Genomic DNA, 24,929 nt, shown 5'->3' on the forward strand with positions numbered 1-24,929 from the left:
AGTGAGTGTGTCTGATAGTTGGTTGTGTATGTATTGAAGAAGAATGTTATATGTTGTCTTGTATTCCTATTCGGCACATGGAATTTAATAGTGGCAACGATGGCAGGACTATCAATTAAGTTGTTAATGACTCTGTGTAACACAACCAGGTCTGAAATAATTCTCCTGTCAGACAGTGTTATTAGATGCAATTGATTCATCAAACTGACATAATTAATGTATAATCAATAGGAATTCTGAGCTAAAAATTTACGTACTTAAGAAATTTGTGCTGAACTCTTTCTATACTATTGGAGTCATAGACATATGAATATTAGTAGACCTGCCCTAAGTGATTAAAAGCGTATTATCCCCACTCCCCATACCGGTTCCATTGGAGCCGGCTGTGCTCGCGTATGGCCTCAAGTGAAATTTGAAAACGTGACGTCATCATTCTTGTGCGAACTATGGTCGAGGCATCATCGGTTCATTTTACGAAATAACACGGCAAAATGTTGACTTGTACTATGAAAACTTCTAAAAATATATGTGAAAAAGAGAATAAACCCAATTGTCGTATTACATTCCATATATAAGCATTATTTTACTTTATGTTAAGCATATTCACATCTTATAATATGAATCAGTTGTTACTATCACATCGAGAAACGTCTGGACGCGAAACACAAAGCTGGTTGGTTGCTGGGAAGTAAATTATGAACATTTATAAAAGTGTCTTAACTTAATACTTAAACGAAATATTCGACTCTGAAAATGGAACCGAATTTTTGTGCCGAATTTGGACTTCGCAAATTTGTTCTTAACGTGGCGAGTAATTTGCGCTCCCATGTAAAAATGTCTATTCATTCAAAATCAGATTTTACTTTTAAGAAGTAAATGGTGATATTATAATGCGAGATGCCTATTTACTGTCAGATTGATTTATTGACGAATCACAGTGAGCTTCACTCCCTTCGTTCTTCAACAGTTGATTTTACCCCTCGCCATTATCTTCTCGTCTATTAATTCCTATGTCTGTGATTGGAGTGAACTTTATATAAAGTGACACATTTTAAACATGAAATTTCACTGTAGGACATAACCTCACAGGGATTTCACAATTCCCGCAATGATCCCTGTTTTAATATTCCCCAACAATAAATTTCGAGAAATTTACCATTCGTAGGTACCCTTAACAGTCTGCGTCCGTTTATTACACACATGAAAAGTAAACAAAAATACAATGAGTTATTTCATGAAGAGTTGATTTGATTCTCTTGCATCATTTATATTATGTTTTAAGCAATCCATTATGGGTATTATTGTTTATACAAAGTTATTTTCCAAGGGGAATTGTTCTAGATATTATATTATAACAAGCAAAGAAAAAATTCCGAAATTTTTTGTAGTTTGGCTCTCATTCCAGGCATCCACAGAGGAATGAAAACTTAAAACACATATTTAACATTCATAAAGGTCATTTCTCACTATATATAGGTAGAGGTAAATCATTTTAACTCTTAGGATCCAACCAATTACAATAGCATCTCAGTGAAATCATGACTACCTTCGGGGGCAGTGCAATAGGCTGGGTGTGGAGCTAGGTATTGGTGGTTTTTAACGCATTTCAATACTGTCCATGAAAATAAGTAAAACGTTGACATTGTAGAAGCCTGTCAATTATTTCAAATATAATTTTCATATTATATTTGGCTTTGAGATATTTACAAAATATTACCCGTCTTCTAAAGAGACGTATTGGTTAAAGAGACACACGCTTGGGTAGTAGGGTACTGGAAGGATCAACTAATGATTTTGTTTTTGTTGGAAAACTGAAAAATTAAACAAAAAAACTTTAAAACTATATTGTCAAAATTAACCTTTCCTTTACTGTGCTAAAAAATCCACGCATTCCGGTGCTGTGTAGTCAATACACATCTCAAAATAAGCAATTTAATATTGGAAAAATATGAATATTCATAGCTAATCGATTGTTAATTATATTTTATATCAAACGTGGTAATAATTGTAATTTAATTGCTGAAAACATGAAAAACCATCGGCAGATGCTAAAGAAACGTGCAAGGAGTCCACATCTAACGACGGTTCGCGGGCGACTGGCTAGCGGCTAGCGGCTGGCACAAACACAGCTGAGCGGTCATAGGTATCGATGGTCTAAATCAAAATACAACTGCAGAAGTGTGGATGTCTCATGTTCCCGCATAGCGAATTAAAGCGGGACATCAATAGCGTGTCTTTTCCTCGCACACTCTTCGCATATTAGTATCACACAGTTGATTGTATTGGTGTATTTGTTTCCGATTTTTAACAAAAATCTCTGATTTTTAATTGAATTTGAAAACTATGTAAAATATTATTTTTTAATTCAGTGCATAAATGTATGAGGGAGGAATACCTAAAATCTGAACCCAGAATTTATTATATTTATAGAGTTATTAGAAGCTATGTGTAGTAAATACACACCACAGATAAGGAAAGGTTAACGGCAAGTCTTGATTTGAATTAAATTTATAAACGTCGCTATATCTTTAAGCATTTGCAGGTTGAGAGGGGACCGCGGTCAGATGTTCAAACTAGTTTGAAAAACTTTTGATTCTATCGGTGTGCACAAATACATTCAAATGAGTCCTTTTTAAAGATTTTCCTGCTGTACCTATAGTGAGAAATGACCTTAGAATGTTAATTAGGTATATGTACATAAGTTCTCATTCCTTTGCATAAAAATGTTGGCATTTTAGTGAGTTCTCTCTACACAGTGAAAGCTTCAAGGCCAAATATTCATGAAGTAATAATCTTTGTTTAGTTTTTTTTAGTAAATAAGCTAGCTGTACAGATGCATTTAAAAATAGTCAAAATAATCTTCCAGTGAAGCTTTTTGAGACTTGCTTGGATAGCAACTGATGAAATCTTGTTTCAAAATATTCTATTTAAATATTATAAGATGACACTCGCGGTAAAACCAGTAATCGAAAGATAAATAATCCGCAATAGGCTTCTCTTCAGATTAGATTCGGATAGGTAAAATATCCACGATAACGGAATAATATCGATACAGATTGCGCTATTTCAAAAAGGTGCAAAACAATAAAAATTGGTAGTCGGCATGCGCAAATGCAACTTTTGACGAAGCTAAACCGACGAGAATTATTTGTAGCAGGTAGGTGTTATAATATTATGGCAAGTCGATGTGATCAAATTTTAATTCAATTCTCCGATAAAACAACAACAGGAAGTTGAAGGTAAAATAGGGTATTCGGTTTCATTTCGACATGTGGTTATTTGACAATTCGGTACAAATCACGATAACGTGAAAGAAGATTGAATGTCAGTTGAAGGAAGACGGCAGTGGAAGAAAAAATATGATACATACCTGAATACTCGTTGTGTATATTCGGTTGGAGTAAATTTTGTTTAGTAAGAGTATCCGAACAAAGGGAACGCGATGAAAAAGCCGGCAGTTTGCAAAACAATGCAGACTTTTTATTCCCGCTTAAAACCAAAGACAGAACCAGAGAATAGAAGAAAAATCCTTCTAGAACAAAAACTCAAAAATTCCATCTGTTCATAAAATAATCAGATTCTATAGATAAGAACTCACGTGGACTTGTTAAATATATTAAAAGCGCATGACTGTAGCTTGGACTCCGTAAGTGTCGAAATTCCTGTGAAAAATAATATAGCAAAAAATATACGCTGATTTTGAATTTTTTTAATAAATTATTTAATGTAATAGAATTTATAAATCGTTATTTAAAATTGAATACAATTTTACATCATGTTAAAAACTCCCTGTTTGGTTGCTATGACTGAATGTATGGAATAAATTTCAATTATTTGGAAGTGTATTGTAAACTTTTAGATAAATATACGAGGCGTGGTGTTGTCTTTTAAACACTGCTTAATCGTACAACTCCCCGTAATACAAAGGGAGATATAACGACTTTCATGAGTCCGTCGAGAGTGGTATATTTATGAGTCCGTCTCAGTTCGTGCTGTTAAGTACCCAAATGGAAAAATTTTACTGAGTGTGGAAATGGCTGTATGTTTACACATTATTGCAATTCAATAACAATAGAGACAAGACGTTGAATCTTACAATAGGTTCTTCAATTACAATTGGTTTATTCTATGAATAAAAGAGTTTCGGTACTGAGTAATGACTTAATTTACACTGTCAAAATTCAAAGTTAGCTCCTTGTGACGTCACACAGACACGCCATTTTTTTATACTGACAAAAATCAAAGGAAAAATTGAATAGAATTCATAATCTTTTTTGACTGGCAAGGGAATTTAATAAGCCACTTTGTGGAAATGGAATGAAATGTTTGTGGAGCACCGAATAAAGAACACATATTTTCAATTACTTTTATTTTATTTCTGGCGCATTACCGTCTCATAAACATATTCATGGTATTATAATGTCTATAAGTCGATAAATAAACCCTGATGGCTTTCGAATAATTTTTACTCTAAATGTTGTGGAAATTGTAATCAAATGAACTCTCCGATTTCATACTTTGATAAAACAGACGTATAAAGCCATTTTCCGCATATTTCGAACGTCTTGTGTAAAATTTCATCGAGAATTATAAAAAAATCTGGTTAAAGGGGTTAAGAAAGGGATGGAAGTTTTTTCAAAATATTATGTGGACAGTGACCTTCCTCTTGTTCTGAGGATCAAACGCAAAACTGCGTCAATTTAAGAATAAAACTGTATTTTTTTAATGAAAAACAAAGCCCGCCTACCACTCTTTTCTAATTATTTAATATAAATGAATATATAGATTTTCCACGAAGTCCTGGCTGTAACCGCCACGTTGGTGGATATAGTTTTGATCTAACTGTCACATCCGATAACAAGGGTAGTGGTTTTGCTGTAACACTTAACACCGCACCTCGTACTAATCTCATCAATGCGCATCAACTAAATAGGGGCAACCATCCTCCAAGCATCGAAAAATGCAAAAATTTACAATGTTTAGGTCTACCTTACGTCTACACTTTTCTCAAGAGAAGAATTACCAAATCAGATTGTCTTAGCCCATTGTCCCATGAATCGCTAAGCAATCGACGTAAACCGAATGCTGCAAAACCCCGTGTAGAAAAGTTCAAAACTGAACTGCACTGCAAACTATTATGTCATGCAGCATTCGGTTTGTGTCGATTGCTTACCGACCGGTGGGAAGACGGGCTTAGTTATTTTGTTAATTTTAGTAATGTTCCAGAATCGAGAAACTCGATTTGAAAATGTGTCGATTGCGACATCACTAATGGCAATAATGGTATCAATGAGAGTGGTATATTTATGGTATCAATCGTGTATTATTCTATGGATCAGAAATCCGAAGAACCAAGAAATATTGCTCTTGTCAATAATTATTATATTTCTGTTTGACAGTTGCGGAAATTTTGCGGTTATATTGATAATATAGATACATTTACGGAGAATACAAGTTTTTTTCTGTAAGTTTTCTTTATTGCCGCTGATTTATATCGGAAGAGCAGATGGTTAGTTATTTGGAAAACTGGCAAAAATTGTTAGTTCATTTTTACGTAAAAATAGACCAAGTATGTATATATTTTCCTATGATTATTTATTTCATTGTGAGCTTGGTTTGTTTACACAAATACACATTTTCGTGGGTGCCGTTTATTTTTTCCAAGTGTAAATTATTCCTTGTTTTGTTTACGAGTTTCTATCGTTGAACTCGAAAGTATTTTTGAGTAAAACTTTGTTCCAGATTAGGTTAAGAAGCTAACGTTAGATTTTGTTATGTTTGCTCCCAAATACATTATCTCCTTCACGACTTCCGGTGATTGTTAACTTATTGTATCCATGTTTTTGATATTGTGGAGGCAAAAGAAAGCATTTAGTAAATAACTGGTGAATTTGAAAAACTGGTGATCTTCTTTGCAAATACAGTAATTTATGGCCTTTTGATTTGTATTTGTTGATCGATTTTCGAAATGAAGCGTATCTTATTTAAGCATTTATTTACATTGCACGGTATTTGTCAAAATGAAGTTGGCACGCGTTTGGTTTGTTAGTAAAGAGTTTTATCTGTCCACAAATCAGTATAAATCGATTGTGAATCATATAAGTAGATGTATATTTATCTCCATACAAATGAACCAGTTTTCAATGCAAACCAATATTCTTAAGATAACCGTTATCTTGAAAAGTGTTACCTTAAAAATACTAGTATACAATAAAAGTAGGTACTAAATAAACAAGTTATAATGTATTCATTATTTATCAATTTTTCTTATGACAGTTGAAGAGCCACATTTGCAAGGTCAATCAAACTTTACTATGATCCTTACAATACCCAGATCTGATTGCCCCATATTTTAATAAAAATGTTAATATATTAGTGCGCTGAAATAGAAACCGCGTTAGGTTTTTAATCCGGTCCCCTTCAAAACATTTAAACCCTCTATTTGAATTTCAGCAAATTCCTTCAAATTATGTATTTGTTTTATCCCAATCACTTTCCGTGGGCGAGTAATAATATATTATTTTTTCACATTTCATTGACAGATCCACTGAAAATGAACATAATACCATTTTCATTTTCAAAGTAAAGTACAAGATGTGACTGACTTCTGGGAAGCACACGCAGCTAAATCAGTCATGAACATGATTTCCATAAACATCAACATCGCCACTCGGGAGAAGGGAGAGCTGGTAGAGTGTTGCTCCACAGACCTGGCGGAGGACTTGTGTACAATAGTCTGCCGGAGTCTCCACATATCACCCATCGCCACCACTCTGTTTGCGTTGAGGCTACCCGATTCTAATATATATCTCCCTCCGAATGCCAGGGTGGAAAAATATAGCAATCTCGTTCTTAGAATACGATTCAGAGTAAGTGTATTAGCATTCATTCCTTATATGATTTAAAAATATAGCAATCTCGTTCTTAGAATACGATTCAGAGTAAGTGTATTAGCATTCATTCCTTATATGATTTAAAAATATGCAAACTCGTTCTTAGAATACGATTCAGAGTAAGTGTATTAGCATTAATTCCTTATATGATTTATAAATATAGCAATCTCCTTCTTAGAATACGATTCAGAGTAAGTGAATTAGCATTAATTCCTTATATAATTTATAAATATAGTGCAATCTCGTTCGTAGAATACGATTCAGAGTAAGTGTATTAGCATTCATTCCTTATATGATTTATAAATATAGCAATCTTGTTCGTAGAATACGATTCAGAGTAAGTGAATTAGCATTAATTCCTTATATGATTTATAAATATAGCAATCTCGTTCTTAGAATACGATTCAGAGTAAGTGTATTAGCATTCATTCCTTATATGATTTAAAAATATAGCAATCTCGTTCTTAGAATACGATTCAGAGTAAGTGTATTAGCATTCATTCCTTATATGATTTATAAATATAGCAATCTCGTTCTTAGAATACGATTCAGAGTAAGTGTATTAGCATTCATTCCTTATATGATTTAAAAATATAGCAATCTCGTACTTAGAATACGATTCAGAGTAAGTGTATTAGCATTCATTCCTTATATGATTTAAAAATATAGCAATCTCATTCTTAGAATACGATTCAGAGTAAGTGTATTAGCATTCGTTCCCTATATGATTTAAAAATATAGCAATCCCGTTCTTAGAATACGATTCAGAGTAAGTGAATTAGCATTAATTCCTTATATGATTTATAAATATAGCAATCTCGTTCTTAGAATACGATTCAGAGTAAGTGTATTAGCATTCATTCCTTATATGATTTAAAAATATAGCAATCTCGTACTTAGAATACGATTCAGAGTAAGTGTATTAGCATTCATTCCTTATATGATTTATAAATATAGCAATCTCGTTCTTAGAATACGATTCAGAGTAAGTGTATTAGCATTCATTCCTTATATGGTTTAACAACCATCCACACAAAATCTAAGGACGAGTTGTTTTACAGAATTTGAACAATTCATCAAATTTCAAAGTTCAATTTCAAGCTCTGTGAAAGTCCCATTCAAGTTCTGTTATTTCATCATGGGCCGGTTGTTTCACAGTACTTGGATTGTATATATATCAATCGAATATCTAATATAAATTGCAAAAAAAAAATGCACCTCTGCTACACTAACATAAATGCATTTTTCTACGAGTTCCAAAAAATAGTTTTCTGGATTTAAAAATAGTATTTTTAATAAATATTAGGAAAGCTTCCCAGCTTAATAAAACGATTGTTTTTAGGACATTTCTCATGTTCGGTGCGCATCAGAATTATTCTTTGCATAATTTGTGCACATAGGTTTCCATATTAACTATTATTCTGTATTAACTTATGACAATAAGCAAAAAATGTCATTAAATAAATAATTGCAGTGTTTAGTATTTTATAACTGTTTTTAATAATTAATATGCGTATTATGCAGTGTAAAAAATATATAATTTTTAGTAAAAATCCATTATATTCGAAAATTTGACATTTTCTCATGTTTTTGGCACATAGATTTAATTCTTTGTGCACATATGATTTATTCTATACTGACTCAAGTCCACAGAATACTAGAGTTGAGTATGTAATGAGAGAAAATATTATAATTCCAACTTACGCTTGGGTTACTATCAAAAGTATGTATGCGGGAGGGGTAGACAGAGTTTTTATCACTTAAGTTAAGTTATCACAGAGGACTCAACAATAATCATAATTCTAAACCCTGGAGACTGGTAAAATTGTCAGCTCTTGCAAACTAGATGGCTGTATAGTAACCAAAAATAAACCACAAACTAGATCAATAACTTCGGGCTTTTTGTATGAAATAAATTTGTCCTAAAAAACCATAGATATACCAATATATAGACCGTAAAATTCTCATTCGGAGCCTACTTATTGTACTATACACCAATGAAAAACTCTGAAAGTTTATTCCATAGACTTTCAGAGTTTTTCATTGGTGATAGTTATATTATATGATGTCACAATATTTCGATTCAAATTTTCGATCGGAGTTATACCCCCCTGATAGTAACTGATTGCATAAGAGTAAGATAACTCAACCCGTCGCGTCGGTGTAAAGAAGCTTGGCGCTCGAGTATAGGCACGTGGCGGACTAATGAGTTTGACATATGAATACTGGCAAATTATAGAGCTTGATTTTGTACTTTCAACTAGTAAAAATAATGGCGGATTATAGTATAGGCTTTTCCAATAAGAGGTGTTATTTTGAATAGCCCGCTATTTCAGTAGATGTTACTTTTGAAGCTGTCATTTTTTGACATTTGACAAGTAGAAACTACGCCATTAATAAAAATGGAACGATACACGCTTCAACAACGCATTGAAATTATTAAAATTCACTTGAGTGAATCAAATGCAAATCATCTTGAGTGATGAGGCCCATTTCCACCTCGGTGGCTTCGTCAACAAGCAAAATTGTCGCATCTGGGGCTCGTGACTGTCTGGTGCGGTTTATGGTCCGGCGGAGTCATTGGACCTTACTTTTTCGAAAATGAGGCTGGAGCAACAGTTACGGTGAATGGATTGCGCTATCGAGAGATGATTAATGATTTTTTACAACGTTTACTTTCAACAAGACGGCGCTACGTGCCACACAAGCAACGAAACCATTGATCTTTTACGATTAAATATCAAAATAACGCCTCTTATTGGAAAACCCTGTGGTTGTTGGATAATCGAGCAAATAATTGCTGAAAGAGTTCTGTAAATATAATAATAATTGGATAATTTGTAGAGCGCCGTTTTTGTGAAAAATCACCTCAAGGGCGCTGAAAAATAATAAACAATCTTAATCTTTCTGACTGAACTAAAATATCCATTATATAATATGTAGTAAATATAAGTTTGAAATTTATCAAGTGTGTTATTAACATTCGGCAAATGTGGTTTTGCCTGCACTGAAACAATGTTTCAATCAACCCATTGTTAAATCAAGGAATTCTTTTCAACACGTAGTAGTTCCATGTACAAACAAAAAATGAATAATTTTGTACCGACGTACAAATACGTTTTGATTGTGAAATTCGTAGATTTTTTTTGTCAATTTGTTGGTTTCGGCAACTCTGGAATCAATTGAATCTAACTGCAGCGTTTCACTGTGTATTTAATTTATTTTAGGTTCCAAATTTAACACGCTTAAAGAATCTAGATGTCCAAGCTCACAATTACTATTTTCACCAAGTGAAAAATGATGTCCTTGAAAATAGGATACCGGAAATTGTATACGCTAAACATCGAGATGAACTTCTTGGCCTGGGAATAACTGATATGTAAGTTAATTAATTTGATATAAAAATACTATGAACACAAAATAAACTGTTGGAAATTGTATACGCTAAGCATCGAGATGAACTTCTTGGCCTGGGAATAACTGATATGTAAGTTAATTAATTTAATATAAAAATACTATGAACACAAAATAAACTGTTGGAAATTGTATACGCTAAGCATCGAGATGAACTTCTTGGACTGGGAATAACTGATATGTAAGTTAATTAATTTGATATAAAAATACTATGAACACAAAATAAACTGTTGGAAATTGTATACGCTAAGCATCGAGATGAACTTCTTGGCCTGGGAATAACTGATATGTAAGTTAATTAATTTAATATAAAAATACTATGAACACAAAATAAACTGTTGGAAATTGTATACGCTAAGCATCGAGATGAACTTCTTGGACTGGGAATAACTGATATGTAAGTTAATTAATTTGATATAATAATACTATGAACACAAAATAAACTGTTGGAAATTGTATACGCTAAGCATCGAGATGAACTTCTTAGCCTGGGAATAACTGATATGTAAGTTAACCACTCAGAACATTAGAACGTCAAAAGACGTAAATATGATAATAGCGGTCAAGACATTAGAACGTCTTTTCACGTAAACGCGCGAGATTTTACAAAAATCGATTTATTTCCATCACTAGTATACGGATTGCCATGATTTAAAAAACAGAGTATCGATAATGAATAATGCTACGCGTCTGTATTCAAGAATATCTATGGAATGTAGAGGTGCATTATCTAAGTCGATTGGATCTGTCATCTTGTTCGTTCATAATTTATTGCGTTTCTAAATAATTTATTAAAAATATTTTAGTTTGGACGGTTAATATTTTGAGGTGACTAATAGTTTTTAATTATATTTCTTCAATATATAAAGTGTTATTTCTTTATGATACTCAGAAAAAAGTACATTTTTCACGGCTTTGAAATAATGGTCAGCGATTTTTACATATTTTTGACGTTTTCAGAAAATGTATTTTTAGAAACGCAAATATTTACGTATAACAAAACAATACGATAGTGAATTTCATAATCTTTCCAAAACATTTTTTAGAATGAGGCTACGTTTCCCAAAACGTGAGTTATGAAGCTTTTAACAAAACTCGTGAATAACACAAAAATTTTCACGTTTTGACAGTTCGCAAAGGAACACAAAGTAAATAAAAGTCTTTTTCTGAGAGGTTAATTAATTTAATATAATAATACTATGAACACAAAATAAACTGTTGGACATTCTTTTTCTCCTAGTAAATACACTCCTAATCATGATTTAATAGTTCCATCAGATTACACTGTTTCTCAAATCATAAGGTTCAAAGATACATATTAACCCATTCAGCAAGCAATACTGCAAACGTGACAATTTTTACGAAGATTCTCACGGCCAAAAGCATTTTTGTTGTTTGTTTTTGGGGTGTTATGCCGTGTTGCGCTAACTCCTTCTTTAGCCGACGTTTCGGACAGCGTTGCAGTGTCCATCATCAGGGCAGATCCGGTAGATCCGAAGATGTGTGTCACATCTTCGGATTATGTGACACACATCTTCGGATCTACCGGATCTGCCCTGATGATGGACACTGCAACGCTGTCCGAAACGTCGGCTAAAGAAGGAGTTAGCGCAACACGGCATAACACCCCAAAAACAAACAACAAAAATTTTTACGAAAGTTATATTTTAATGCCATCTGATTCGTCATCATTTTCTCGAAGTATGTTCATCCACAGAATGCTGAGTATTTGTTAAAATGTTCGCAAGACCGAGTTGTTTGGTGTTCCGTCCTCTCCATACCCCTGCAGCGAATTGGCACGATGGTTAGTTATTTTTGACAAATGTAACACTACTTCCATGGACAATATCGCAAATGTGTTGTGGTTTTTTTCAATCTCCTGAACAATTTGTCTCATGTCCTATTCAAATGAGAATAGAGAATTTAAATTATCCATGAACTCAAATATCTAATTGATCTTCAGACCATTGTAAGATTCTGTAGTTCTCAATGACTGCGGTGGGCTGGCCTTAAGAAAGAATGCCAGATGGCAGGACACCGACAATCATAACCAAGTGGATGACTCAGTGGAAGTGACCCAGAAGCAGACCAAGTAAGGCTCTCCCTCCACGGGGATACGCAAGTAGCCGATACTCGTGTTGTGTACACAGTACTTACACGTCACACAACCTCACTCACAACCAAAAAATTACTGTAGCTGTAATTTTTATAACCGGTCATTCTTTGTTGACTATTTTATTCCTATCATTGATATAAAGCACACGCATTATTGCACAATGTCCGACACAAGTGAAACTACTTTTAAAGTCTCAACGACGTGAGTTGTAACAACCTCCTTGACTGATCGCAGGAAACTGACGGGTTACAAAATGTCGGCAATGTGTGGTTTTGTACGAACCTCCACACAGACGTATAGCGGTAGTCGCCAAGAAACATGAGTCGTCAAATGTCGGATAATTGCATATCTCTAAGAGATGGGCCCGAGAGATCCCCCAAGGGCTTAAGAGATGGACTGACTGCTTGGAAGAAACTGGAGCAGGATAGAGAGGCCTGGGGACTGGAGGTCAATGACTAGGGACCGGAAACAGTTGAGAACATTTGTGTAGGAAGTCTAATCCCACCCCGGGATGTAGCAACATGATGATCATAGCTCCACAGATGAAAAGTTTTTAAATAATGTTTATGTTTTATGTTACCAGGTACCGCCTGATGGTTGAAGAGAAAAAGAATCGAGAGGAAGTGGAAAAGGATTATAGAAAGTATATACCGAGAGAAGTCATCAAACGGCATAAGATGTTTACCAAAAAACCTATCCACACCACCTTGGCACAATTCGCTAAATCCGGATACGCAGATGCTGGGTAACTTTCTTTTTAACCGATCTCACACCATTTTGAATTTTTATTTACTGTGAAAAACAGTGAATCCAATTACATTTCACAAAATTTACAATTAATAACATTACATTAGTTGAGACGCAGCATTGTGTTAAGGCGATGCACTACGTCTTGTAATATTTTAAATTGAGCCGCTATCAATAACAACCCTTACGTAGATGGCATTAAGGTTTAAATTCCCGCTTAACACCATCCGCCTGTTTTGATTTATGCAAGAAAAAAACATGGCCAAAAAATGCCTTTTATTTTATTTTGTGGATGTTCAGGCATAAATATTTTTTTTTTTTTCGATCATTTTATAAATAACTTAATTTTCCACATTATACAATAAAATCATAACCGAAAATGGGTTCGTAAGTAGGAGATTTTGAACTTTAAAGCAGTTTTCATAGGCCTTTACATTATTTTTTTCTGGGCTTATAAAAAGACTTATCTAAAAAATACTCGATTATTTCAAAGGCTAAGATGTATTCTACTCGCAGTATTTAATTGAAGCATCTGAAACATTTCTAGGCGACCAAATTTTCAAACCAAAAACACATGATTTTGCATTACTACGTATCGCATCGCCTTAAATATATTTATTGCAATCTTGAAGTCACTAATTTACTGAAAAATGTCTACTTCAGAAGAAAGGTGCTAAGAGTGTAGTCATTCTCCCCAATGGCATGATAATCGGTAGGTTGGTGGGTCCTGCTTCTTGGAAAAATAAACAGCTTGTGCTGCCTAGCTCTAGTGATGTTATCGGGAACAATAAAATGTAATATGCTTCAGAACATCAGAATTGCAAAAGTGCCCACTGAACAGCTTCTCACCCACTAACACCATTGCAAGTTTTCTCCTAACATCTAGAAAATCTTGTCATATAATCTTTTCAATTTTATTTATTAACGCCCTTTTTCGGGGCTATTACATGTTAATTTTAAGAAATATACATTATTTATGTACATAACTGAATTGCTTCATTAACAACATTTTTTATTTGTTTAAAGATAAATTGAAGATGTCCACTGACTTGGTATAGTTGTTTCCCTCCATTAGTATTCTGGGCAAAGAGGAATACATATGGTAGTTAGTCCCAGAATTTCTGCACTGAAATAAATCCTGACTTCTAGTATTACGTTGTGTAATCCGAAAACTTATCAATTCTAGCAATACCGGACTATCAACTAAATCATTTAGAATTTTATATAGAAATACCATGTCAGTGAAAATTCTTCTGTCTGACAATTTGAGCATATTCATATAATTTAACAGAGTATTGTAGTTCAACATAATTGCTGGAATACCCATTTTAAAATTTATAAAACGTAAGAATTTGTTTTGTATTCTTTCAACAGCTTGTACATGTATATTATAATGTGGATTCCAGACAGGAGAATTGTACTCAAGTTGACTTCTTACATAGGCAAAATATAACAATTTAATACACTTTATATTGTTAAAATTTCTGGTTAGCCTAGTTATAATTATTTTGTGTCAAATTGTGTACTAACATTGAAATAAGTAGGTAAATTGTTTACTCTTACTGCACAATAAGGTTGGTGCTTCAGAATCCATCAAATTTAAATATTAGATGCTTAGCACCATTTAGCATTTAGACCAGTCCCTGTTAAATGCTGATTCTCAGCCCATTTTAGTGTTTGATTAAATTGTGATCATCTGACAAGCATAACAACCTGACCGTTATACTTGACAGCCGATCACAATTTGACTATAAGCTAAAACAGGTAGAGAATCAGCGTTAAACGAGGATACTTCAAAAACTTCAAATTCTGAAAGGTGCTGCTTAGTGTTGGAAATATCTGAACTCCCGGCACATTGGAGGGGACCCACCCTTTCCCAACGGCTGTATGAGGAAACAGATTGTTTAACCTCCTTGGCCGCAGGACTCTATTTTTTTTTGTAAAAATAAGCTACATTTATTTTAAAACGATTCTAGACCCTCCAATGTCCCTGCATGCATGATTGTTAGTACGAAATAATGTATGCATACTTACATTAATAGTAACACAAAATCGCCTGGTGGTTTGGCATCTGAAATTAAATAATAAAGAAGGAAAACAATATTTACAAGTGGAAGTATGATTGAAACATAAAAATATACAAGCCGCATATCGAGGGCGGTTTGGTATCGAGCCGCGTATCGAGGGCAGAGGCGAGCCCAAGCACCCGCGTCCCTTAGCCAGTTTTCCCAGAGTACCCTCGAAGAAATGTAAATGGGGGGCGGGGGAGATACTCCCAAAGACCCTAGGGAATGAAGTGAGCCTCAGGTCGTCAGGACCGGGCTCACGCAAACATTCCTCAGGCCCGCTCATGATGCCGGGGGAGGCACCCGTGGTTCGTGGGACGGCCGCACCGGATTAATGTCACCTTACTGGATGCAGGAACAGGGTCTATCCGCCCCCATGGTGGGGAAATGAACAACACAGTACGATAGACTTCAAGATTTTCATGTTCTGTTATAATATCATTATTGGCCAGTTGTTTCACAAAACTGAAATCAACTTTGAAATTTGATGAATTATTTAAATTCTCTGAAATAACCCATCTTAAGGACGGATTGTTTCAAAGAATTTGAACAATTGATCAAATTTGAAAGATAAAATTCATGTTCTGTGAAAGTTTTATTAAAGTTCTGTTATTATTTTATCATGGGCCAGTTGTTTCACAGTACTGATAAAAACAGAAATTTAATAAGACATTCAGAGAACTAGAATTTTATCTTTGAAATTTGATGAATTATTCAAATTGTATGAAACAGCCTGTTCTAATTCTTTGGCACCTTTTTTAACTGTATTCATAGTTTAACATAGAAAACACCCTATTCCTAATGATTTTTTCACGCACAATATTAACCACAAATATTTACCACATCAGATTTTATTCATTGTGTGGAATGCACATTTCACGCTGCATTTCTGCAAAGTAGGAGAGCACTATTAACTTTGGTTTTTTGTTTACAGTTTTATCAAAGAACAATATCTGAAGAAACTCAACACTATGGCGCCTAATTACCTATCAGAAGAATATGAAGTATTGTACGTCAGTAATGCAGTAAGCCACCAGGGAGTCCTGCACGTGATGCCTTTTCACAAGGACGAACCCGGGCTTAGAATGCACAATAAAACTAAGAAGGAAGTTAGTGCAATATTTTATTTTCATTTAAATAATTAACCGTGATCTGTTAAGTTGTTAAAAGTAGTTTAGGGTTTTATAGTGTTGAGTTTATATTATGGCATAATGTGAAAGAAGTAGTCCTGGGTCGATCCATCATTTTACGCAACCCGGGTCGATCACGACCCACTGGCGTAGTGATCGGATCAAAAGATGTATGAATTGTACAGAGCGGGCATCTTGAGTCTTGATCTCGCCACACAAAAATAGAAATGTTTAATTTCAAATTTTACTGGCACTGCTGGAACCGCAATGACAGCCTATTTTAAGTTTTATTGCTCTACCATCTCTATTTCTCTGAAGCGAGAACAATATTCAGACGCCCGGTCTAAAAAATTTATATATCTATGGTCGTTCACCTCTCTCATCATGGGTGCTGACTGAGCTGATAGCTCATTGATAAATGACTGAATCTTCTTTGAAAAGCGACCCGATCAATCATTGGTGGTTGGTGATCTGGTCGATCATGATCGATCTAGGACTAGTGAGAATATATCCTGATTCAGAAAGTGGTTTATAAGTAAGCAAACGAGATGAAGAGATGTGACATGTCTGAGAGTCCTAAATGCCTTTGTTTTAGGATAATGGTGTCTGGGATATTTCCCGCCATGGACAAGTTGTGTATAATTTGTTACAAGTTTTTGTCTGTGGCCAAAACAAGCATTAAAACACACAGTAGTTAAATAATGATAATTATTTCTTTCTTATTATTAGTGTGTAAATACCGATGACTAAATAAAAGACCTAAGAGAGGATTTGGCATACCAATAAAACATTAATTAAAAAAATGGCTGCCAAGATGGCGGCAATGCCAGACCATTTCCATGGTCATTATTCAGTGGCTTAACATTTTATTAATATTTGCAGACAACACTTCTTTATTTAAGTATATGTAAAATTTTTTTCTGGCAAGCCTGACTCTAGTAAAAATCAAGAAAATATAATCGATTTTCAAATTGATGATATGTGATTTCTCATAATATGTATTTTTTTTACTCCACAACCTAATAAATATAATTATACCGACATATAATGTGGGCACTGCTTCATCCATCAAGTTACATTCAATGTTCTGTTGACGAAACGTTCTTCAAAATTTTCTTCAATGGGACTATGGGATCCCCATTGGAATATGTTGTAAGGCTGAAAGAAGCGGTGAGGGGAATGAAAGGGCGAAGAGGAGTTTGGGAAGTGCCTGACTATTCTGATTTGGTCACTAAATACAGCTGAAGCCATTTCAAGCAACATTTCGATTCCGATTAGCGGTCTTTAACTAGAGCGATACTAAGGGGGTATTTCACTATATCTGATTATGTTCTGAATAAGCACGAATCCGCGGATTAGTCATTTTTTCGTTTTCACTATATCTGAATAACGCTAACGCTCGGGTTAAAGTTCGATTTGACTAATCAGTGCTCGAACCTCACGTTTGGCGCTATTCCTCGAATCAAAGATGGCGTCAAAACATTCCGAGTTTGACAGCGGAGAAGTGAGTCGAATTTTGTTGCGAATTATTATGGATACCGAGGTTTTTGATTTACAGAAGCAGGTGAAAGGGCGGCAATGCAAAGGCCGCGAGTTTTAAGAGCTCGAATGAATTTGAATGCTTGTATGATCCATCCTGAATTATTTGATTGTATTCAAAATAAGAAACAATGTATTAATTCGACACGAATCTATCTAAAATGACCTGATAATCAAAATAACATAACCAAAAAAATGCACACTTTGCGGTGTGCGGACTGTGGCGGGAAACTGGATGACGGCGTTGACCACAGATCAATTGGCGTTGACGCTAGCATTCCATAGACATTGCGGCAAAACATGACAGGCGTGGCAGTAGATGGGGTAACTGCAAACATTTTGCGATGTTGCCAGACTATTTGGAGTGTTATCTATCCGGAAGCTCGGCAACAATGGTGAAACGGTCGCCGTTGAATAACGAAGTTATTCTGATCTTTAAAGCCAGCCAACGGCTAGCTAGTCAGATATTTAGCACGACATAGTGAAATACCCCCTAAGAGTATCTACTGGAATGTGCCTAATGCATGTGTTTAATGCGCGTTATGTGATAAAATAATACATGCACAAGCACGCAATTAACTAAAATTTATTTGCGCTCACTGTGTTTTGAACCTGACCCTAGAACCAAATCTTTACCACTCGGCCACTGAGGTCGCTGGTAATAACGTTGTTGATGAAATTTGTTGTGATGTTATAAATTATAAATTGAATTACAGATACATTATGGTGATTGATTATTGGAGTATTACGCCGTGTTGCGCTTCCTTCTCCCCTAGCCATCGTTTCAGGCAGCCTTGCAGTGCCCATCATCATGACAAACGTATCCCAAATGGCATAATATCTCAGAAATCAATCACAATAATAATTTTGGCTGTGAGAGTCTCAAATCATATGTAAAAATACATTAATATTTTACTTTAAAGTGGGAATACCTCTGCACAATTGATGAACTCTGCTTCATGTCGACTGGGCAGGACGAAAACATTGAAATCAGCCGAATCAATGGCCGGCCCGTCTACTTAAAGTTCTCCGACCAGCAGAGAATGCTTTCCTTCATCAGTGTGTGCGATGGATACTATAGGTAAGATAATTACATCAACCATGCAGCTATAATATGTTGGAAGTGTGCCAGATGACTGGACACCTAAAATTATGACCCGGTCCGGCGAGAAAACTGAATCAAATTGGCCTCTTAACCTCTATTAGATCCTCCTGTATTTTTCTTTACATATTTATTAATTTTAATATTCTTTATTCACAGATTGATGGTGAAGTGGACATTCAATTTGTGTAAAGTAGTCACATCCCCGGCCCTGCAAATGTTGCATGACATGAAATGCCACGGACCAGTTGGGTATGTATTTATTTTTACTGTTCACAACAGAGAGTTAACATAAAAATTACAAAAAATAAACAGTAAAAAAAATTAAGTTTGTGTCAAGTGAAAATATTGTAATAATTAACCCTAAGAGCGGGAGCACACAGAGAGCGGTCAGGAGTTCCGAGTTCTGAGTTCCGCGTTCGGCGTTCATTAGAATGTACTGATACTAACAACGCACACAGCGGGCAATCAGACCGCGGCAGTCAAAACGGAACGTCGCGTTCTAAGAGTTCTTTTCCCGCCGAGGCAGAGAACGCCAGAACGCCGCGATTTCTGAGGTTACAAACACGGAAAAGTTAATTGAATTGGTTAGGGAAAGGAGTTTATTGTACGATTTAAGTGATGTAAATTATTTATTCGTATATTTTGTTATTATTTCTAAATATTCTAATGTCTTTTCTTATCCTTAATAAATAAATACATACCTAAAAAATACAACCAGCCTTTCTTTTGATGAAACACAGTTCCTCCAGTTAGTATTTTGTTTTTCGATATCGGGTTGTATGATGTTATACAATTCATTAAAACTATTAATCGATATTCGAAAATAAATATAGAATCGTTGTTCATCTTTAAGTAAATCCTGAAAAATACTAGTAAATTCGCCTTGTTCTTCTCGCGTTGTGTTGATTGGGTGCACCCAATACTTCCTTTTCTTTTTAGAAGCTGCTAAGCTCCACAAGAGCAATAATTCTTCATCGGATGATGAACTTTCTAGTGACATGTTGCATATGCAAAGACCCAAACGAAACTAGAACGCGAGAATTTGAACGCCGCTTGTGGGCTTTGGAACTCTTGAGCGATCAACGGTCACTAGAACGCAGAACTTTTTTTTTTTATTTTTTATTTTTTTTTTTAAAAAGAAAGACAAACATTCCCAGGTTACGAATAACCCAACAATGTTTGAAAATCTCCTACTACCACCACAGAAAGCCGAAAATGTTGCTTGTGTTGTGATGGAGGACTTAGCCAGCCGAGGAATCGAACACGCGACGCTCGGGTGAGACCCAAGCGCTATGCCCACTCAACCACTGACCGGTCAACTCTGACCGCTTTTTGTGTGCTCCCGCTCTTAGTGTGCCGAGAAATCCACCGTGGATTTCTGACGCTTGTACCCGTAGTGTAGTAACGAATCCACTGTAGATTGCTCCAGTTTTATTGTATTTTGTAAAATAATGGCATATATAACATTTGCCATATTAAAAAAAATAATTTCGAATGACCAACATGACATGCGGCGACCAAGTTTCAGACCGGTAGATAATACGAAACATTTTCTGTTGCCTAGTGTATATTTATATTGACATGCCGCACTCTAGGGGCAAAAATTATCATGCCGATACATCGGCATACCGCACTTAAAGTGCTGTTGAGTTGATATTTCATAAAAATTTTGCTGCTAAAATTATAACCATATTTTATTAAAATCCCATAAAAATTAAGGCATGTTTTATATTAATCTTATTTTTCTAGAGGGGAATTTTCATACCACAAATTAGAAGAGAAACGAGCAAACAAACCCGGCTGCTTTATCCTTCGTCAATGTGAAAAATATTTTGACACCTTTTACATTGATGCCTGCTCAAAAACTAGGTAAAATTTTTTATTTATTTAATTTGCTTTTAATTTTTTCAACACATTCATGGACACACTACGTCAATAGACGTATTGACACTGTTTTAGATGAAATGTGATATCACACAACGTACATAAACGTCTTTTATCAGTGAAGGGTACGACACAAAGGACTGCGAAGTCAAGTTATATATTGCAGTACTCACACCCAAAGACGATTATTTTTTATTACCGATTTTCATTGGCTTCACAAAACATATGTCCAGTGACGAAAGACACGTGATAGCATGTTTTACATTAGGAATGTCTTTTTACAGCAAGTGTCCGTCAATGTGTTAATTTGCTATATTCTAAATTTGCTTTCAAAGTTGAACACAATAGTCAAATATAGAAGAAAGAATATTAAAAAAGTATTAATCTATCCTTATTTGGTTAGATCCAGGGTATCACCACCTCTGAGTAAACTATCGCTACTAACGCTACTCATCGAGTAGTGTGTCTATTTCACCACTAACACTACCCTCCAAGTAAATATCTGATTTTAGAGCAATGTTAACCGTTGGAATGCCAACTTCCTGCCAAATGCAAATCCCCTCGCATGCCAGCGATACTGCGGTTGAACTGCTAACTTAACTACTAGGGATAAGTTGGAATACAAAGGGTACAAATGTTAAATACCAGCGGTTAATCCTATGATAAAAGTTACTTGTAGAGTAGTTACTCAATAGTTTACTCAAAAGCTGTGAAATACCCCCTACTATTAGTATTTTTGGATAAATATTACAAGCATATTATTATCCTTTTCCAGCACAAAACCAGAAACATATAAAATAGAAAAAAGAGGAAATACATACACATTACATGAAAATGAAGTGAGTGAATATCCCAGTTGGACAGAGCTGATCTCCAAACATAGATTGCCTGATGGAAATATTTATTTACAGGAGTGCCTACCCCCTTCTGAATATGGTGAGTTCAATAAACTATTGTTAGTTCCTTTGGGATTCTCCGCCATCCTACCAAGATTAACCTCTAGTGTGCCAAGAAATCTCCAGCGCATTTTTTGTATTTTGTACATTAAAAAGTGCTCCTAGCATACTAAAATATATTTTATTTCCTTGGCAAAGAAATTATGTATCTTTATATTATTCTAGTTTGTTGTTTCGTCACTTGCAAATTTACTTATTTTATCTGTGAAAAAGTTTGTAGCGAATTCCATGTTAAATCTCATTATTTCCGATATTTAAAAGTCATGGTACTGTGAAATAAAACAATAATAACATTGTTTATAACCATTTATTTAATGTATTATGACTGACTGGTTTCTCTTAACACAAGCATCATCAGGGTTACGATGTGTTAAGCGAAAAGCAGTCGGTCGTAGTAAATTATTATTTTTTTATTTCATTAATGTGTCCAACCACAAAGTGACTGCTTTCTACAAAATCGTACTGTAGTTATTTACAGAAAAGTTTTGTATGACTTATTTTTTTTGCAAAGAATGCTTATTTCGCTGGAAAATATAATAAAAATCTAGAATTTTCCTATTCCTTCAATTTATAATATTTTTTACAACGTTAGAAAGAAAAAAAACATTTCTTTAAATATAAGTACAGTTTGAAAATGGCCTTGTAAGCCGAAACAGCTGTCACAATAATAAAAAACTAAAACACTTGCAGAACTTAATAATAATATTATCAAATTTAATCTAAATTAAATTTATAAAAAAAAATTAAATGGAGTTCTACGAATTAAACACAAAAACAATAAATAAGTACAGTGACCCAAATGTGTAGACTGTATAATAAGATTGAGTGTGCTGAAGTAGATATTTTTGTCGATAATTTGTATGGATTCAGAAAAAAAATTCTGCTATTGTTAAATAATATGTTGCACTGATTATGTATTACTTGCGTCTCTTACTTTTCTGTAATATTTGTATTTCATAATTATTTTTAATTTAAAATTTTTATTTTTATTCGTTTTATATTTTAATCTTTATTTAGGTATATGAGAATTAATGTGTCTTTGTATGTGTATTTGTATGTTAACTGAGTTTTTATAACTGGATTGTTCTCACATACGTGAGATCGTCTGTAAAAACCCAGTATAAATAAATAAATAAGTATCATACGTGTCCAGAATTATGCCGACATTTTCACATAAAATTCATATTTACGTAAAATTGAGAGGGCGAAACCAAACACCCAGACTCCGAAATCTTTATATACCGTTTCGCCGACACATTAAAGATATTTATTCAAATTAACTCCATCATATAATAACATATTCTGAAACAAATACCCTTTAAAAGTGCACTGTCTGTTTTGCCGCACCCTGTAGCTATCCTGGAGCAACTACATAGCATATATATATTCAATTTTTATAAATATATAAACTTTTATAAAAATTATATAAATTAAATTATAATTAATCTGGTAGATAGACTGTACAATTTATAAGTTATTACGAAAATAGTGACAACCAGGGCAGCTCGGCATTTTACCCTGGCACACTAGAGTAATATTAGGTTGCGGGAGCCCGTCAATTCAAGGGTTGTAAAAAGGACTAGTAATTAGGCAGATTTTATTTTTGGAACCGAATGGTGATATTATAATGCGAGTTGCTTGTATACTGTCAGATTAAGTTATTGAAAAATCACCAAAATGCGCAAAATGGTTTTTTCCCCTTTCCCTGATTGACTCGTCTATATATTAATTTGAATGTCTGTTGGTTAAACCTATTTAATTTTTTTATCCATGTTTCTATAATTTTACTTTATGTATTACAACAATATAGGGAGATCAGATCTTATTAGTTATGAAAGTACCGTGTTGTTACAGTGCGTTTGCAATCCTAAAAAAATATTCAAAAATAAATCAAAAATATCGATTATAAAGGTTTCAAAATATTCAATGAACTTCCTTTAAGTGTTGAGGAAGCCAAAAGTCTTGCAGTTTTTCGTGGGTTATTGTAGGATTATAGGATTCTAAAACTATGTCAAATTTGTATTGAGAAAACGGGTCGTATTGTACTATCTTAGATGTAAAAATAAAAATGCTGTCATATACGGAGTGGCAGATGCTTTCTGAAAGACCACCTTCAGAATCGGATTGTTGCCTTCTTTAGTGACCGGAATTGAATAGATAGGTACTTCTCAACCTTCCTCTCCCATCTCCTCACCTCCTGCCCTTCAGTCTCACAGTATACCTAGATTGAGGATGACTTTGTCCACCTTCATCTGGATAGTTGGGACTCTTCTGAGATATTTAAGTAATAAATTATTATTTTTTGAAGTGATTGGAAACAACAGTTGTTGTAAGTGTTCTATAATATTCTGATCCGGTTTTCTATACTCTTCATAATGTGTATAATAAAATAATTGGTTTTGTATTGTTTTCAGACAAGTCCCAGGTTCTGCTGTGTGAGGACTTGGGGCGCGGGGTGGGAGGAAAGATCGGCCAGGACACCCTGGAGGACATGCTGGCCAACATCAAGGGGCCACGATGCATTCACACCAAAGATATCCTTGTCTTTAAAAGTAAGTCAATTTTATTTTTATTATATAATGTTAACCGCCACTGTCACCGTTATCGTAATTGTAATCTTCACCATCATCATCATTATTACTGTCATCTTTATCTTCATCATAGTCATCTTCATTGTCATCATTATCTTCATCGTCTTTATTATTTTTATCATCATTATCTTCACCATGATCTTTATCTTCATCATCATCTAATGTTAACACATCATCTCTAACATCATCATCATTATTTATTTATTTATTAAAAAAATAGTTTTTAGCATAAAAAAACAATCTGCACTTCTCACTAGGGCATTCCTGTATCAAGATGTGCTGCTTTACAATTACATCATTTAAAAAAATACATATAAGTAAACTTAATGTAATAATAAAATTAAATTTAAACCCACAAAAGAAAAGTTAATGACACGGATGTGTCCAGACCGGTAGCAAAAATAAACAAAAAATTAGTAACAAATGTATGAAACATAAAACAAAAATGTCTACAAAAGAAACATTGGTCAGTTGGCAACAATAATATT

General features: G+C 34.3%; 2 protein-coding genes across 2 annotated transcripts in view; one reads left to right on the plus strand and one right to left on the minus strand.

Moving 5' to 3' along the window:
* Window positions 1-3,500, minus strand: part of vas (ATP-dependent RNA helicase vasa) — a 31,216-nt gene extending 27,716 nt beyond the window's left edge. Inside the window, exon 1 of the mRNA XM_089638933.1 lies at window positions 3,371-3,500. The gene's annotated coding sequence lies outside the window, so the exon portion shown is untranslated. The remainder of the gene's footprint in view (window positions 1-3,370) is intronic.
* A 1,916-nt stretch (window positions 3,501-5,416) lies between these two features.
* hop (tyrosine-protein kinase hopscotch) overlaps window positions 5,417-24,929 on the plus strand; it is a 69,528-nt gene continuing 50,015 nt past the window's right edge. Inside the window, exons 1-10 of the mRNA XM_089638934.1 lie at window positions 5,417-5,569; window positions 6,543-6,869; window positions 10,121-10,272; window positions 13,007-13,168; window positions 16,171-16,345; window positions 18,829-18,986; window positions 19,167-19,259; window positions 20,760-20,879; window positions 21,670-21,830; window positions 24,265-24,402. Coding sequence (XP_089495060.1) covers window positions 6,636-6,869; window positions 10,121-10,272; window positions 13,007-13,168; window positions 16,171-16,345; window positions 18,829-18,986; window positions 19,167-19,259; window positions 20,760-20,879; window positions 21,670-21,830; window positions 24,265-24,402 — 1,393 coding nt within the window. The 5' untranslated portion in view covers window positions 5,417-5,569; window positions 6,543-6,635. The remainder of the gene's footprint in view (window positions 5,570-6,542; window positions 6,870-10,120; window positions 10,273-13,006; window positions 13,169-16,170; window positions 16,346-18,828; window positions 18,987-19,166; window positions 19,260-20,759; window positions 20,880-21,669; window positions 21,831-24,264; window positions 24,403-24,929) is intronic.

The sequence above is a fragment of the Hesperophylax consimilis genome, chromosome 13 (genome assembly GCF_061612785.1).
Source record: "Hesperophylax consimilis isolate HC1 chromosome 13, BYU_Hcon_1.0, whole genome shotgun sequence".
NCBI lineage: Eukaryota > Metazoa > Arthropoda > Insecta > Trichoptera > Limnephilidae > Hesperophylax > Hesperophylax consimilis.